The sequence below is a fragment of the Rousettus aegyptiacus genome, unplaced genomic scaffold (genome assembly GCF_014176215.1).
Source record: "Rousettus aegyptiacus isolate mRouAeg1 unplaced genomic scaffold, mRouAeg1.p scaffold_m13_p_8, whole genome shotgun sequence".
In the NCBI taxonomy this organism is placed as follows: Eukaryota; Metazoa; Chordata; class Mammalia; order Chiroptera; family Pteropodidae; genus Rousettus; species Rousettus aegyptiacus.
The window spans coordinates 16,869,997-16,882,014 of record NW_023416311.1 but is presented as its reverse complement, the minus strand read 5'-3'; the positions used below and the strand labels follow the sequence as shown (position 1 = coordinate 16,882,014).

Here is a 12,018-nt window from a genome sequence, read left to right as displayed (position 1 = left end):
AATACATAAGGGGCTGCCTCCAAGGAACCAGAAGGGCACAAGTGAGAAAGGCTTCAAATTCAGGTCTATAAATCCTGATTATGGAAGTTTAGAGTTGAAATCTCCAGCATATACAATTTTGTATCTTTGTCTTGGATTAAGTCATTAAATGGATTTCATGAACATTAGTTTCAAGGGTAGTCTATGAGTGCCAATTCATTTCCCTCTTCTCGAGCACTCTTGTTGTGTTCAATTTCTCAATCTTGTAAACAATCTTAGCACAAACATCTTGGTGCACCAGTGTTTCCCTATATTTCCAATCATTTCCTTAGGACAGCATTGTAGAAATAAGTCACAAGGTAGAAATACTTTTTAAAATTTTCATTTCTGTCTACTATATATCAGCAATCAGACTGGGCCTAACAACTTTATATGACATACACAATATAATTCTTTCTTCTCTCCACCCCAAGAAGTAACCACGTAAGAGTCTGGTACATAGTTTTTAAAATTATATGAAAAGGATAAACAAGCATACAATTTTTATTCCAACCAAACAAGATAGTTTTACAAGTTTCCTTTTTTCCCTTTTTTCACATCAATGTACATATCTTCTAGGATCTACAGCTGTGCAGTATTTCATTGCATTTTAACACAACTACTTTAGTCTCTCTGTTTACGGCCATGCTACCCTGAACAAGTCCAATCCTGTCTGATCTCGGAAGCCAAGCAGGGTCAGGCCTGGTTAGTACTTGGATTGGAGACCATCTAGGAAGACCAGGTGCTGTAAGCGTTAAAAATAAAAAAATAAGGGATTGTAAGATGACAAGGTCCTTGTAATCTGTGAGGTCAACCAAGGGTTGCCTTGCCTAAAAAAAAATTAACGTCTCTAAAACATACATATTTGTTTTCACTTTTTCACTAATTCAAAATAATACAATAAACATCTATGTCTTCTCATACATAGGCGAATATTCTAAAACAATTTCTTACAAACTGCTGAGAGGTGACTCAAAGTCTACAAATATTTTAAATTTGTAAAAAGGGCTGGTAAGTTCTTATAAAGATCTACTGAAAATCAAATGTCACTTAAGCTATGAGTTCAACAACTAGTTAAGAAATAATATTGATTTCAGTAGTAATGCCACCTTCTGTAAAACAATTTTTAAACTAATGCATCATGAATTAATAAATCAACTAAAAACTCAAGTTTTAGAAAAAAGTTTTCTTTTCTAAAATAAACAAAAGGCATGGATGTCTTATGTATCTATTATCTAGTATGCAAAGCTCTCATGTTGATCTGACTTTAATAATCTGTTATAAAAAAAATCACTTGTATAACAAAAATGGTTTAAAATATAATCCAAATGCCTGCTATATTTAAGATATTTGATTAAAATTTTTTCAATATTAAAACAAAATAAACGTTATGCTTTTTGGATAGCTGTCTCTGTAATATAACCTGGATAAAAAGAGCTCCTAAATATTCCTGACTGCTTCAGTGAAGAGAATCTGATTTCTCCCTCAGCATCATCATATGATGCTGCTTCCATTAATTCTGGAAAAGAACGTCAATCTTACAGCACTTTCAGAGACTTCGGAGATAAATGTTTGACCCACCTCACAGCATTGCCAACAATGAAGAGATTCTACCAAAACACCTGGTGAACTGCACAAATATATACGTTACTAAGAAAAATCAGAACAAATCTTGGATTAGTAATGGTTCACAACCTGTAAAAATGAAACCTGTGTCCATACCCAATAGTGATGATCACATTGTAGCCCTTCCAGAAACCAATCTCAATATGGACATGTGCAAGCTACTGGTCCCAAGCCTGAGAGCTGGACAATCTATGGGCTACAGGCTGGGAGCTGAGTGCCAATAGCAGGTTATCAAGAGGCAGCAACACGTCAGCAATAACAAGAGTAGGTCCAGCCCACTGACCACATCTGGCCAAAAATCTTCTGATGTGTTCTGCTTATCAAAATCATAACAAGAAAAATCACAACTTTCTGATAAATGTACTTGTTCATTCTGAATGGACTTTCTTTGAAAGATACAAGTGACTCCATAGACAGGTAGTGGATGGCTGGTCACATAGAAAGGGAGAGTTTTCACCAGATAGCTTTTCAGAGCTCTGGAATTTGTTCAGAGTGAGCATACATTGCCCACCAAAAATATCTTTTAAGTCCTTTATCAAATTAACTTAACAAACCTACATTTTGAGATTTTCTTTTTCCAAGTTTATCCTGCATAATTAAGGAAATAAGTTATTTTAACATGGTATTTTAAAGTCAGGTCACTTTTACTTAGTTATTGTAAGTAATTCACGAACGTCAAAAAACACTATTAATACATATGTTAAAAATTTTAAAGGTAGGGTAAATTCTATGGTGTGTGAATAATATATTAAAGCCATTCTTGTAAAAAGCTTTTTAAGGTAAAATTTCCCTAACACCCCAGCCTAGAGGAGGTTCATGAAGCATCAGTGTTATAGGTTATAGGACCACAGTTCATGTAATCAGCCCCACATTAATAGTTTCATTACGGCTTCTTTTCATGACACTGAAAATAGTTACAACGAACATCTTTTCTGTGTACTCACTTGCACACATCCCTAAGATAACATTCCCACCTGTGGCGTTCTGGGACAAGTGTATAATATATGTACATGGATATGTTGACAGTCCCTGACAGACTGCCCTCCCACAAACATAACTACTCCAGGTTACCCGTCATTCTTTAGAGCAGGAGGACCTCTTCCACTTGTTCTCAGCACTGGTTATCAAACATTCTAACATGAATTTTCTGTAGGTCAGTATTACTTTTAAGGAGTTGGAGGGAGGGATCAATCTATGGTGAATTTTCACACAGCACCAAAAAAATCTTTTGACCTGCTCTAGTCCTCCAACCAAGAGTGCTCAAACCTCCTGAGTGCCTATAAAACTACACCCTTCACATCTAAGCATGTCAACAAGTGTAAAACATCCTCCCTTTAAAAACAAACAAAAAAACACTATGAAAGCATCATACCATACTTTGCTTTTCACTTAATCCATTTTAGAGGTAATTTCACATCAACATAAACTACAGCAATTCTCTTTCCACAGTATACATCATTCCATGATAAAGTTCTGTGATCTAACCAGTGCCTTACGAAAGGAAGTTATCTGGTTCCTCATTTTTGCAGTAATGCTGTAGGAGTATTCTGAAGCAAATTTATCTTTGTACTTATGCAAGTTATCAGTTGGATGTGCTCTCACGACTGGTAGTGCTGGGATATATTTTCACATCTTGAGATGCTCAATTATCCAGATGTATCAGGATTAGTTAACTCTCCATCTCCTTAATTGAGTGAGGTGAGCACCTGTCATAGGATTAGATGCCTGCTAGGAAATGTCCTTATCTGTCTTATGCCCATTTTCTATTGAGCTATCGATACTGTTCTTGTCAGTCATGATGAATTTTATATACAGAACATCACTGAACAACGCTGTTTTTTTTCAAAGTCAATGAAATGCTATAGGAGCTTTACTGGTTTATAACTACCGGCCTATGGTAGAATTGGTTTCTTTATACATTGCTTCACTTAAAGTTGCAGAACCAACCAACAAAGTTGAAGATGAGGGCTTACTGTATTAAAGAAACTAAGCCCATCATCATATATACTACAAATATTTTGTCCCAGTTTCCTGTCTTATTTTATGTATGGGAATTTCCTATATGCTAATATCTTGAGTTTTTATATAGACAAATGTATCTATCCTTCTCTTACAGCTTCTAGGCTTTATAACATCTCGAGATGACAAAACAAAGTACCCTTTCTTAGGATCCAACTTGGTATTTTTCAACCAGCTAATCCAATTTTCAATGCTTCATTGAAAACCCATCATCTCCACTCTGGCTGAACACACACCCTTCGTAACAAAATAAATTACTATATATATTTCAGTCTCTTTCCATAGTCTCGATTTCTTCTATTAATCTATTCTCTAGCATTAATCAGGCCATTTAAAAAGTGCACTGACCTTCTTTCTGATTTAATAGAAATGCTAAGATTTGTGATCCAAAAATATTACATTACTAAAACCGAGATTTCAACCTAAATATCTGAAACCTGAGTTTCTGAAACCTGCTACGCCAAGGTAATGGCCTCTTTACATAAGCATTTTCAGTTTACTGAAGAATTAAAACTCATAATGTAGATTTCCATTTCCAAGCCCAATATTAGTTGAGCTGTTGCTAAAGACATTTTTAGTTAATTCAAAGATTCAACACTGAAAAGCACAGTTGTTAAAGAATGTACTTGAAATTCTTAATTTTACCACTTTTTAAGACTACTGGATTAAACAGAATTTACTCCAGCAACACTACAGCCTCTAAAAAGACCTGTGTGGGGGGTGGGGATGGGGTGAAATGCCTTTCTTTGGGTTTTCTTTTTCTCTGGCTTCCTTACATCAAAAGTCCCTTCCCAATCTTTAGCTCAGGAACCTGAATGGCCTCAAACTCCTCCACTGATGTCCAATCATACTAGTGATGATTAGTGAAAATATCAAAATGGATTGACTCTAAATCATGCACTCTCAATGGGGGAAGGGTGAAAACCGGTCTTAAAGGGCGAAAAAAATTTTAGATATGACAATAGTTTGTGGCCTGGAGGGGATCACAGTACATAAACTGATATGCAGGCTATCTTTGGTATCATGGATATCATGATATCCAGGGTATCATGGAGAGGAGGATAGATTAGGAAAAAAAGATTTAAAAAAGGATCCTTTGGGAGTAATAATGAAAAGAAAAGAAAAGAAAAAAAAAGAAAAGAAAAGAGAAAAGAGAAAAGAAAAGCTGTGAAATACCATTTTATAACCAATCACTTAACAGCAAAAGTTTAATAGTCCAATAATACCAACCTTTGGTGAAGATACATACACTGCTATTGGGGGTGTAAACTGATTCTGTCGCTTTATCAAACAAGAGAAAAGAAAAAGACACTATAGAACCATCTTAAAAGGATGAATAAGCTACCAATTCCTCTCCCAGGAATATATCCCAGATAAACCCTTATACATGTACACCAAAAAGATACTCAATAATATTCATCATACCGTTGGTAATAGAAAAAAAAAAACTAGAATCAATTCAATTATCTATGACTAAAGAATGGATAGTCTGAGGAATACTCAAGCAGCAATGGAAACAAACCACATTCAACAAAATGGGTAAGTAGAAACACAATATTGAACAAAAACACTAAGGGATTAACAGCTATCTACACTATGAAACCATTTTTACAAGGCTCAATCAAAAACAAGCAAGAATAAATGTAACATTCAAGGAATCACAAAAACATGTAATAATATATATTTTTAAAACACAATGATATAAACAAAATGCTGAATAGCGTTGGGGTGGTAGACACAAAATGGTATTGGCCATGGTCTAGTGATGGAATAATACGGATCTATTTTGTTTGCTTCATAACTTACATATGTTGCATTATCCTTGTTAGTTCAGTATTTGGCTCTTCACAGTAGGGACTAATTAACACCAAATAAAACTTACATCCAATTCAAAAAACAGGTCCCTTTCTTTACTTGCAATCTCATAATCTGCTCGGAGGGCCAAGTCGTGGATTTTGGTACATTCTCCTAAATCCATGCGCTGTGAGAAAGAAACAAGTTTACACATGAACATCTAATCATCAGAAAGCAATGACCTGGTGTTTTAACTGTCATCAATATAAATAATACTTTTCTTAATACCAAACTATAAGAAAATTAAGAAAGAATATGGCTGAGAAGCCTTATTTACTTTTTACCAAAATGATATGATACCCAGAACTAGCGCATTTAACAGTGGCAAGGTTTACATTTCTTTTAGACCCAAAGATAATTGGACTAATAACGAAAACTCTATGAATTATCTTTGCCAAATTTAGTTTTGCATCAGACACATAAGAAACATCTATTCGGTGAATAGCAACATTGGAGGCAATAAGGTAGCGGGGTAGGGTGGAGGGTGGAAAAAGCCAGAAAACAAGAATGTCCTTGATAGCAACGAGCTTTTAGGCATTCCTTCCTTCTTGTATCTTGACTACTCAAGATTCTTAGTACTAAAGCTGAGAGAAAAGAACAGATAGAAATCAGGTTTTGGCAACTACAGCACAACCTGACTTGGCTTTGTGTAGCTCTTTGTATACCAAAGGGTTTAAGAAGAAAAGGTTTGATTCAGAGCCAAATGAAGCCTCCAAACATTCTCCTAACCTGGTAAATATAACTGGGGACACAGAATTAGTCTACTCAGTTGCCACGCTTGAGAAACAAAAGGCTCTTTTACTAAATCAAATGATCTGTATTAAAGTTAGCCTGATGTGTTAATGAGTTTTAAGTACATGTAGAACGATTAAAAAACACTGTGCAGTTCTTACCTAAATCCCGAGTACAGGATTCTGTATACATACACACACACACATTCTCTCTTTCTCTCACCTACCTCTGTCCATCTAAACAGCAACAGGAAGTTTACACATTGAGGAGCATACTATCAAGCCATAAAAGCTCAAGTTAGCAAAACCCAATATCCCAACGAGACATCGCTTAAGCTATTGTACAAAACCACATCTACATAACCAGTAAACGAATAATGATGGAGTCCTTTAAACTCAAACTGTTCAAAATGAGATAAAAAGAAACTTCGTGGGTCATAAAATTTTAACATTTTAGGCAAATTAGAGAGATTCACAGTGCCTGGCTCTTGGGCCCTATCTCACAGGTGTGTGCCATGCTAACAAAATATCCTTCAGTATCACCAATGACAGTGATACCGACAGTGATACTGCCAAATGTGGAGTTTACCTTCATTTTTACCAAAGAGCTACTTTTGCATTTAAATGTTAAAACCTCTGTTCTCCTTCACTATTCTTACTCTGAAGTCATATATATAGCTCATGTATATTGGTTACATAAGGGATCTTAGAAGTAGGGCAATAGTGGTTTTAGAAGCCAAAGCTGGAACTAGAATCACTGTCCTTGTAAAAATGACTTTTCCTTCATTCACTCTAGTAAGTACCAAATATGATTCCTCAAAATATAGTTTCCACCAATTAAACTAAGTGCTATAGCTGAAAAATGAGTGGAAGCTCTCAGAAATGCTTAAAAGCTAGTAAAAGCTCAGTTGCTCAGAGGAAACTGACAGATAAAACAAGCACTAAAACCTTAAGTACTAAAAATCTAATCAATTCCCACTTTAAAAACTTCCAAGATGCCAAGAAAGTTTTCACATTAGGGAACCACAAATGAAGCAAAATTCACCACTGTCTTCCTTTAGGTGTGAGTTCTCAAGCAGACACTGCTAAAGCAAGCTGAGGATAGGCCTGGCTTCCATGGTTACTCTCCTGATGTATTCTTTTTTAGCTTTGTCAAAGAGGTAAGGAAGTACTGGTCAATTCCCCCAGCAACGAAACACCAAGCAAAGCTGAAATACCACATTCATTAGATTTTTCTAAAATATTCCAAGAGGTTTCTAAATCCAGCATGCCAGACTTTTTTCACTGAGCAAACACCTGATACCTGTGTACTTCACCCTCTAGTAATCTCACACTGTTGACAGGCAAGGGCACTGAAGGCTCCTTCCAGAAGCTCTGAAAAGTTCTTCCAGTGAGACAAGTTATACTACTTTTCCTCCAGCTATTTTACTATTCCAAACTTACTAATCAATATTACATTTAGGCATTCCTTCCTTCTTGTATCTTGACTACTCAAGATTCTTAGTACTAAAGCTGAGAGAAAAGAACAGATAGAAATCAGGTTTTGGCAACTACACCACAACCTGACTTGGCTTAAGCCAAGCCCCAATAAAATGATTACTTCCAATCCTCCTTGCCTCACCCTAATGACAGGTGATAGTTTTGAGCAAAAACTTGGGCCTGGAGAAGCCCTTAGCAGGCTGAGGTTGTAACCATTTTCATCTTGCCACTCTATTCTAAAGAATTATTTTCATTCCAATTCAACTCAAAACACAAACTCCTCAGAAAACCCATCATCCACTCTATCCCTTACCTCTCACTTCCATGTAGCCTACACCTAGTGAGGCTCAATCTTTACAACCTTTCTTTGAATTCCCAAATCTCATCCTTATTGACCCCTGACAGCCTCTGACATTTGCTTATTTGCACCCCTACATGAACATGTCTCCTCAGTTTTCTCCTACTCTTTGGTATTCTTTTTAGACTCCCTTTGCTGACCTGCTCCTGCCCCAACCCACAGGAGAGTTAACTCTGATCAGTCCGTAGCTTCTCATCACTAATTTGATTCCACAGCCTCTGCCCACCTCTCACCTTCACTCACACCAATCTAGACATATCAGTGACATTCCTGCTGTCTGTCCTTCAGCACCATCTGTTACCCAGAGAATTATATTCCCAAACCACAAACATGTATTCTCACCTTTCAGGTGTCTGCTCCAATGTCCCTGAGAGGCCTTACCTTATCACTCTACCTAAAACAATATATTATTTATTAATTTATTAGTTTCTGTCCTCTTCCACCATTAGATGAGAAAAAAGACTTTGTCTTATTGGCACCATATCCCCAGTGCCAGGCACACAGTAGGTGTCCAGTAAATATCTGGTAAATTAAGCTATACCGAACACAATAAACATTTGTAGGAAAAGACCTCATTCTGGTTATTTTTCTCACCAGTATTCTGAGACAATGTTACATAGGGATCTGACCAATAAAAATATGGTTAAAATGTTTCATTCCGGTGCACATCGCTCTGCACCCTTTGACTTCCACTAGATGGATCCATCTGGCTCTGACACAGCCTTTTCTGCTTGATTCCCTCTGGTATACTAAGAGCAACATAAACAATCTGCAGCAAACACTAGTTATAATGTTTTCCTACACCTGGTCAAAGTGCAGGCAAACCTATATTTGGTAAGAGGTTTGGCATTCACTTTCTATCTGCTGCCAAAAGAGCCAGTTTGAGAAAATTTAATACACCTGAGTTTTCCAGAGGCTGCTCCTATCACAACAGTACTAACAGAACAATAATCACGAAAAAAATGTTTACTAGTACTCGCACATATGACCCTTAAAATGAAAAGACAGTTTTCATATCCTAGAGGTAGCTGAGAAATCTTAAAATGGTGGTCTTTGTAAGATTCCTTTTCTGTAAGTGACCAAATCATTGCAGATAATCCTCCACTCTTCAGTCTTCTTAAAACCTAATCTGGAATAAATACATTCTGCAAAACCAGCATGTATCTGGTTAATCTGAAGTAAACTTTAAATTTTAGGGCTCTATATTCATTGCAGCATGTGTTGATTCCTTGAAAGGATGGTATAACACAAAACTAGAAAATCAATATTATTCCCAATGTATCAGGGGGGTACCTAAAAATTTGGGAAGAAATGTACTGTTAGATAAAAAATCTAGCACTATGTTTAATTCAAAAACCAAGCAACGAATCCAGGGTCTTTATAGAACTATACACTGACCTGATGAAGCACTCTTTTCGCTATAGCCAAATGAGATTACCTGCACTACTTAGTTGTGAATATCGCAGTATAAATGGCTCTACAAAACCCCGGTAATGGTAGAGAGAGAATTTTATAACAGTGAAATATGTTCCACGACATAAAATTCCACTAAGAAGCTATAATTTGAAAGGCAATACTGGTCATTTCTGCCAGATAAAACAATTAAAATCTGGAAAACCTACACTGCCTACACAACACCAGTGAGTATTTTGTGCTACTCCCCCCAATCCCAAGGCACCTACCGTCCCAGCCAGGATGTCATGGGGGCAGCAGTCTAGAAGGTGACTCTTGCAGACACGGTCATCTGTAAACTTCACCCTCTGTCTGGTTTCATCTCCTGAAATTCATTTGCGGTTTTAAATAAGACAATATTATCATGTTAAACACAGAAGCATATCTGGTAAAACAATTCACCTGGATGATCTGCAGACTACCAAATACACTGAAAAGCTGATCTAGAGATAATTACAACTGGAGCGGAATCCAGACAGATGTTTTTGATGCTAAATATATCATGAAGAATCACACTAATAAGCTATGACTCCATCGTTGTGCCAAAGAAGTCAAGGAGTCAGAAGCAAAAGGCTGAGCACCAAAAGGACATTAGCCCCACACATTCATGTGGGCAATGAGATACCAAAACCCATGCTAATCAGAGGGCCATGAATCACCATGTATGACCTATAGCTGGTAGTTTCCACCAACAAAAGCTACTTATTAATCTTATCATTTTGCTGTGGACAAATGTGTAGGCAGTATTTTGACCAAAATTACATGAAAAAAGCTTCCAAACTCTACTGCTAACTGATAAATAATCTAGACCTAGTCCTCCTAGCCCCATTTCACCCCCACCCTTAAAAAAGAGTTGGCACCTGGGAGTCACTTTTAACACAACAATACCAAAAGGAAAAAAAAAAAGGCAAAAAGGAACCAGGTTAGTCAATACACACTGTGAGTTCCAACACATACTGTACCCATCTGCATTCTTCAAGACCTCAGCTGCAGAATTTTATGCCCGCTGTTGAAAAGTTTTAAAGGAAAAGTTTTCTTGCCCAACCTGCAGTAAGGAAGTCAGGGGAATGATACATAAAAGTAAAGGCAAAGTGGAATGTGACAAATTTTAAAGCTAATCTGTGTATATGACACAGAGCTGTGTAAATAGTAAAGGAGGAATATATTTCAGGATTTGCAAGCATCCAGGATAAATGTAGTGTCTTTTTATTGAAAATGTTTTCTTTCTAAACTACACTTTTAAAGTTACTTGTGAAAAAAAGCAAACACTTTTTTGTTATAACAGCTTAGAAATTGGTTGTGACTCACGGCTCGATGAACATGAGGCTTTTCTGCAACTCCCTTGCAGATTGATGTAGGCAGGCAAAGATACACTGAACCTTTATAAATAAAATAGAGGGGCCACAATTGTTCAGTTTGTATGAAATAAAAATATGGGAAGCAATTCAAAAGCAACTCAATATACAAAGAAAGCTAAAAAGCACTTATTCACCTATGAAATAAAGTGCAAAGAATCTGCACAGCCCTGCGAATGTGTCAGTGTGAACTTACAACTTCATTACCTCAGTAGAAAAGAAAACACAAACCACAGCAGGTACATAGTTTTGAAAAGATGCAACCGCTTTCTCCTGAGACAACCATCATGATCTTGCACTCCTCCCTACAATACAACCTACCTAACGACTAACAAGCGCTGGCTAAACAGAGGCTCTCTGTGTGGTTGGGGGGAAAGGGGCTGGAAAAGTACTCGGCAGGAACCCATGTTAGAAAAACTCAATTTATGGCTCCCCTTGCAACGGTACAGAACAAGAACAACTAGGGTTTCGAGGCCCATCCGGCTCCCTCGGCTGTAGCTTCTTCCCCGAGGAGCCTCGGATGAGCTCCGCCACCGGGCTGCCAGCGACCTGGAGCCCCTGCTGGCTCCAGCCCTTCGCCGACTCCCTGATTGGAGGAGCTGCCGCGGCGGCCCGGGAGAAAATAGCAGGACGATATAAGGGACAGGGGCTGGAGCCCCACCGACGGAGCGGGCTCCAAGGGAGGAGCCCAGTAAGGACCCGCCGCCGGTGGGAAAATAGCCGGCCGCGGTCGCCAGCCAGGCGAACCCGCTAAGACAAAGGCCCGGCGCCTGCGGTCGGCGCGTGGGGGAGGGGAGGGCGCAGGCGCAGACAGCGGCGGCCCCCGCCTCAGGCCGCCCGGCGGCCTCGTCTCACTCCCGCCCTAGCCCCTCGCTTGGCCGGCCGCCCCGACTCACCGTCCCGGGCCGTGCCCATTAGCTGATCCAGCAAGGCCCGCATCTGTGCCTGGGCGGACATGGTGGCCGGAGAAGGCGGCTGGGACGGCCGCGACGGGTGCTCTCGACACGGTAGCAAGGACGGCAGCGACGGCGGCGACGACGAAACCTGGTAGCGTCGACCTCGAGCCCTCTCGGATCCTTCCCGTCGCGGGGAACGCCGGGAGGAAGTGCGTCAGCGCCGCGCTTGA

At 38.7% G+C, this 12,018-nt stretch overlaps 1 protein-coding gene and 1 pseudogene across 8 annotated transcripts in view; one reads left to right on the top strand and one right to left on the bottom strand.

Moving 5' to 3' along the window:
* Positions 1 to 11,982, bottom strand: part of LUC7L (LUC7 like) — a 28,722-nt gene extending 16,740 nt beyond the window's left edge. For 2 of the 8 annotated variants that reach the window (XM_036225314.1, XM_036225313.1), the window contains exons 1-4: positions 11,789 to 11,981; positions 10,846 to 10,916; positions 9,768 to 9,862; positions 5,546 to 5,644 (exon numbers count right to left, since the gene is read on the bottom strand). In XM_036225314.1, coding sequence (XP_036081207.1) covers positions 5,546 to 5,641 — 96 coding nt within the window. In that variant the 5' untranslated portion in view covers positions 5,642 to 5,644; positions 9,768 to 9,862; positions 10,846 to 10,916; positions 11,789 to 11,981. Of the gene's footprint in view, positions 1 to 4,893; positions 4,945 to 5,545; positions 5,645 to 9,767; positions 10,917 to 11,788 lie in introns of all 8 variants that reach the window. The other 6 variants (XM_036225309.1, XM_036225310.1, XM_016136755.2 and 3 more) reach the window with 4 other exon arrangements.
* Positions 654 to 772, top strand: LOC118607437 (annotated as a pseudogene).
* Positions 11,983 to 12,018: the final 36 nt, after the last annotated feature.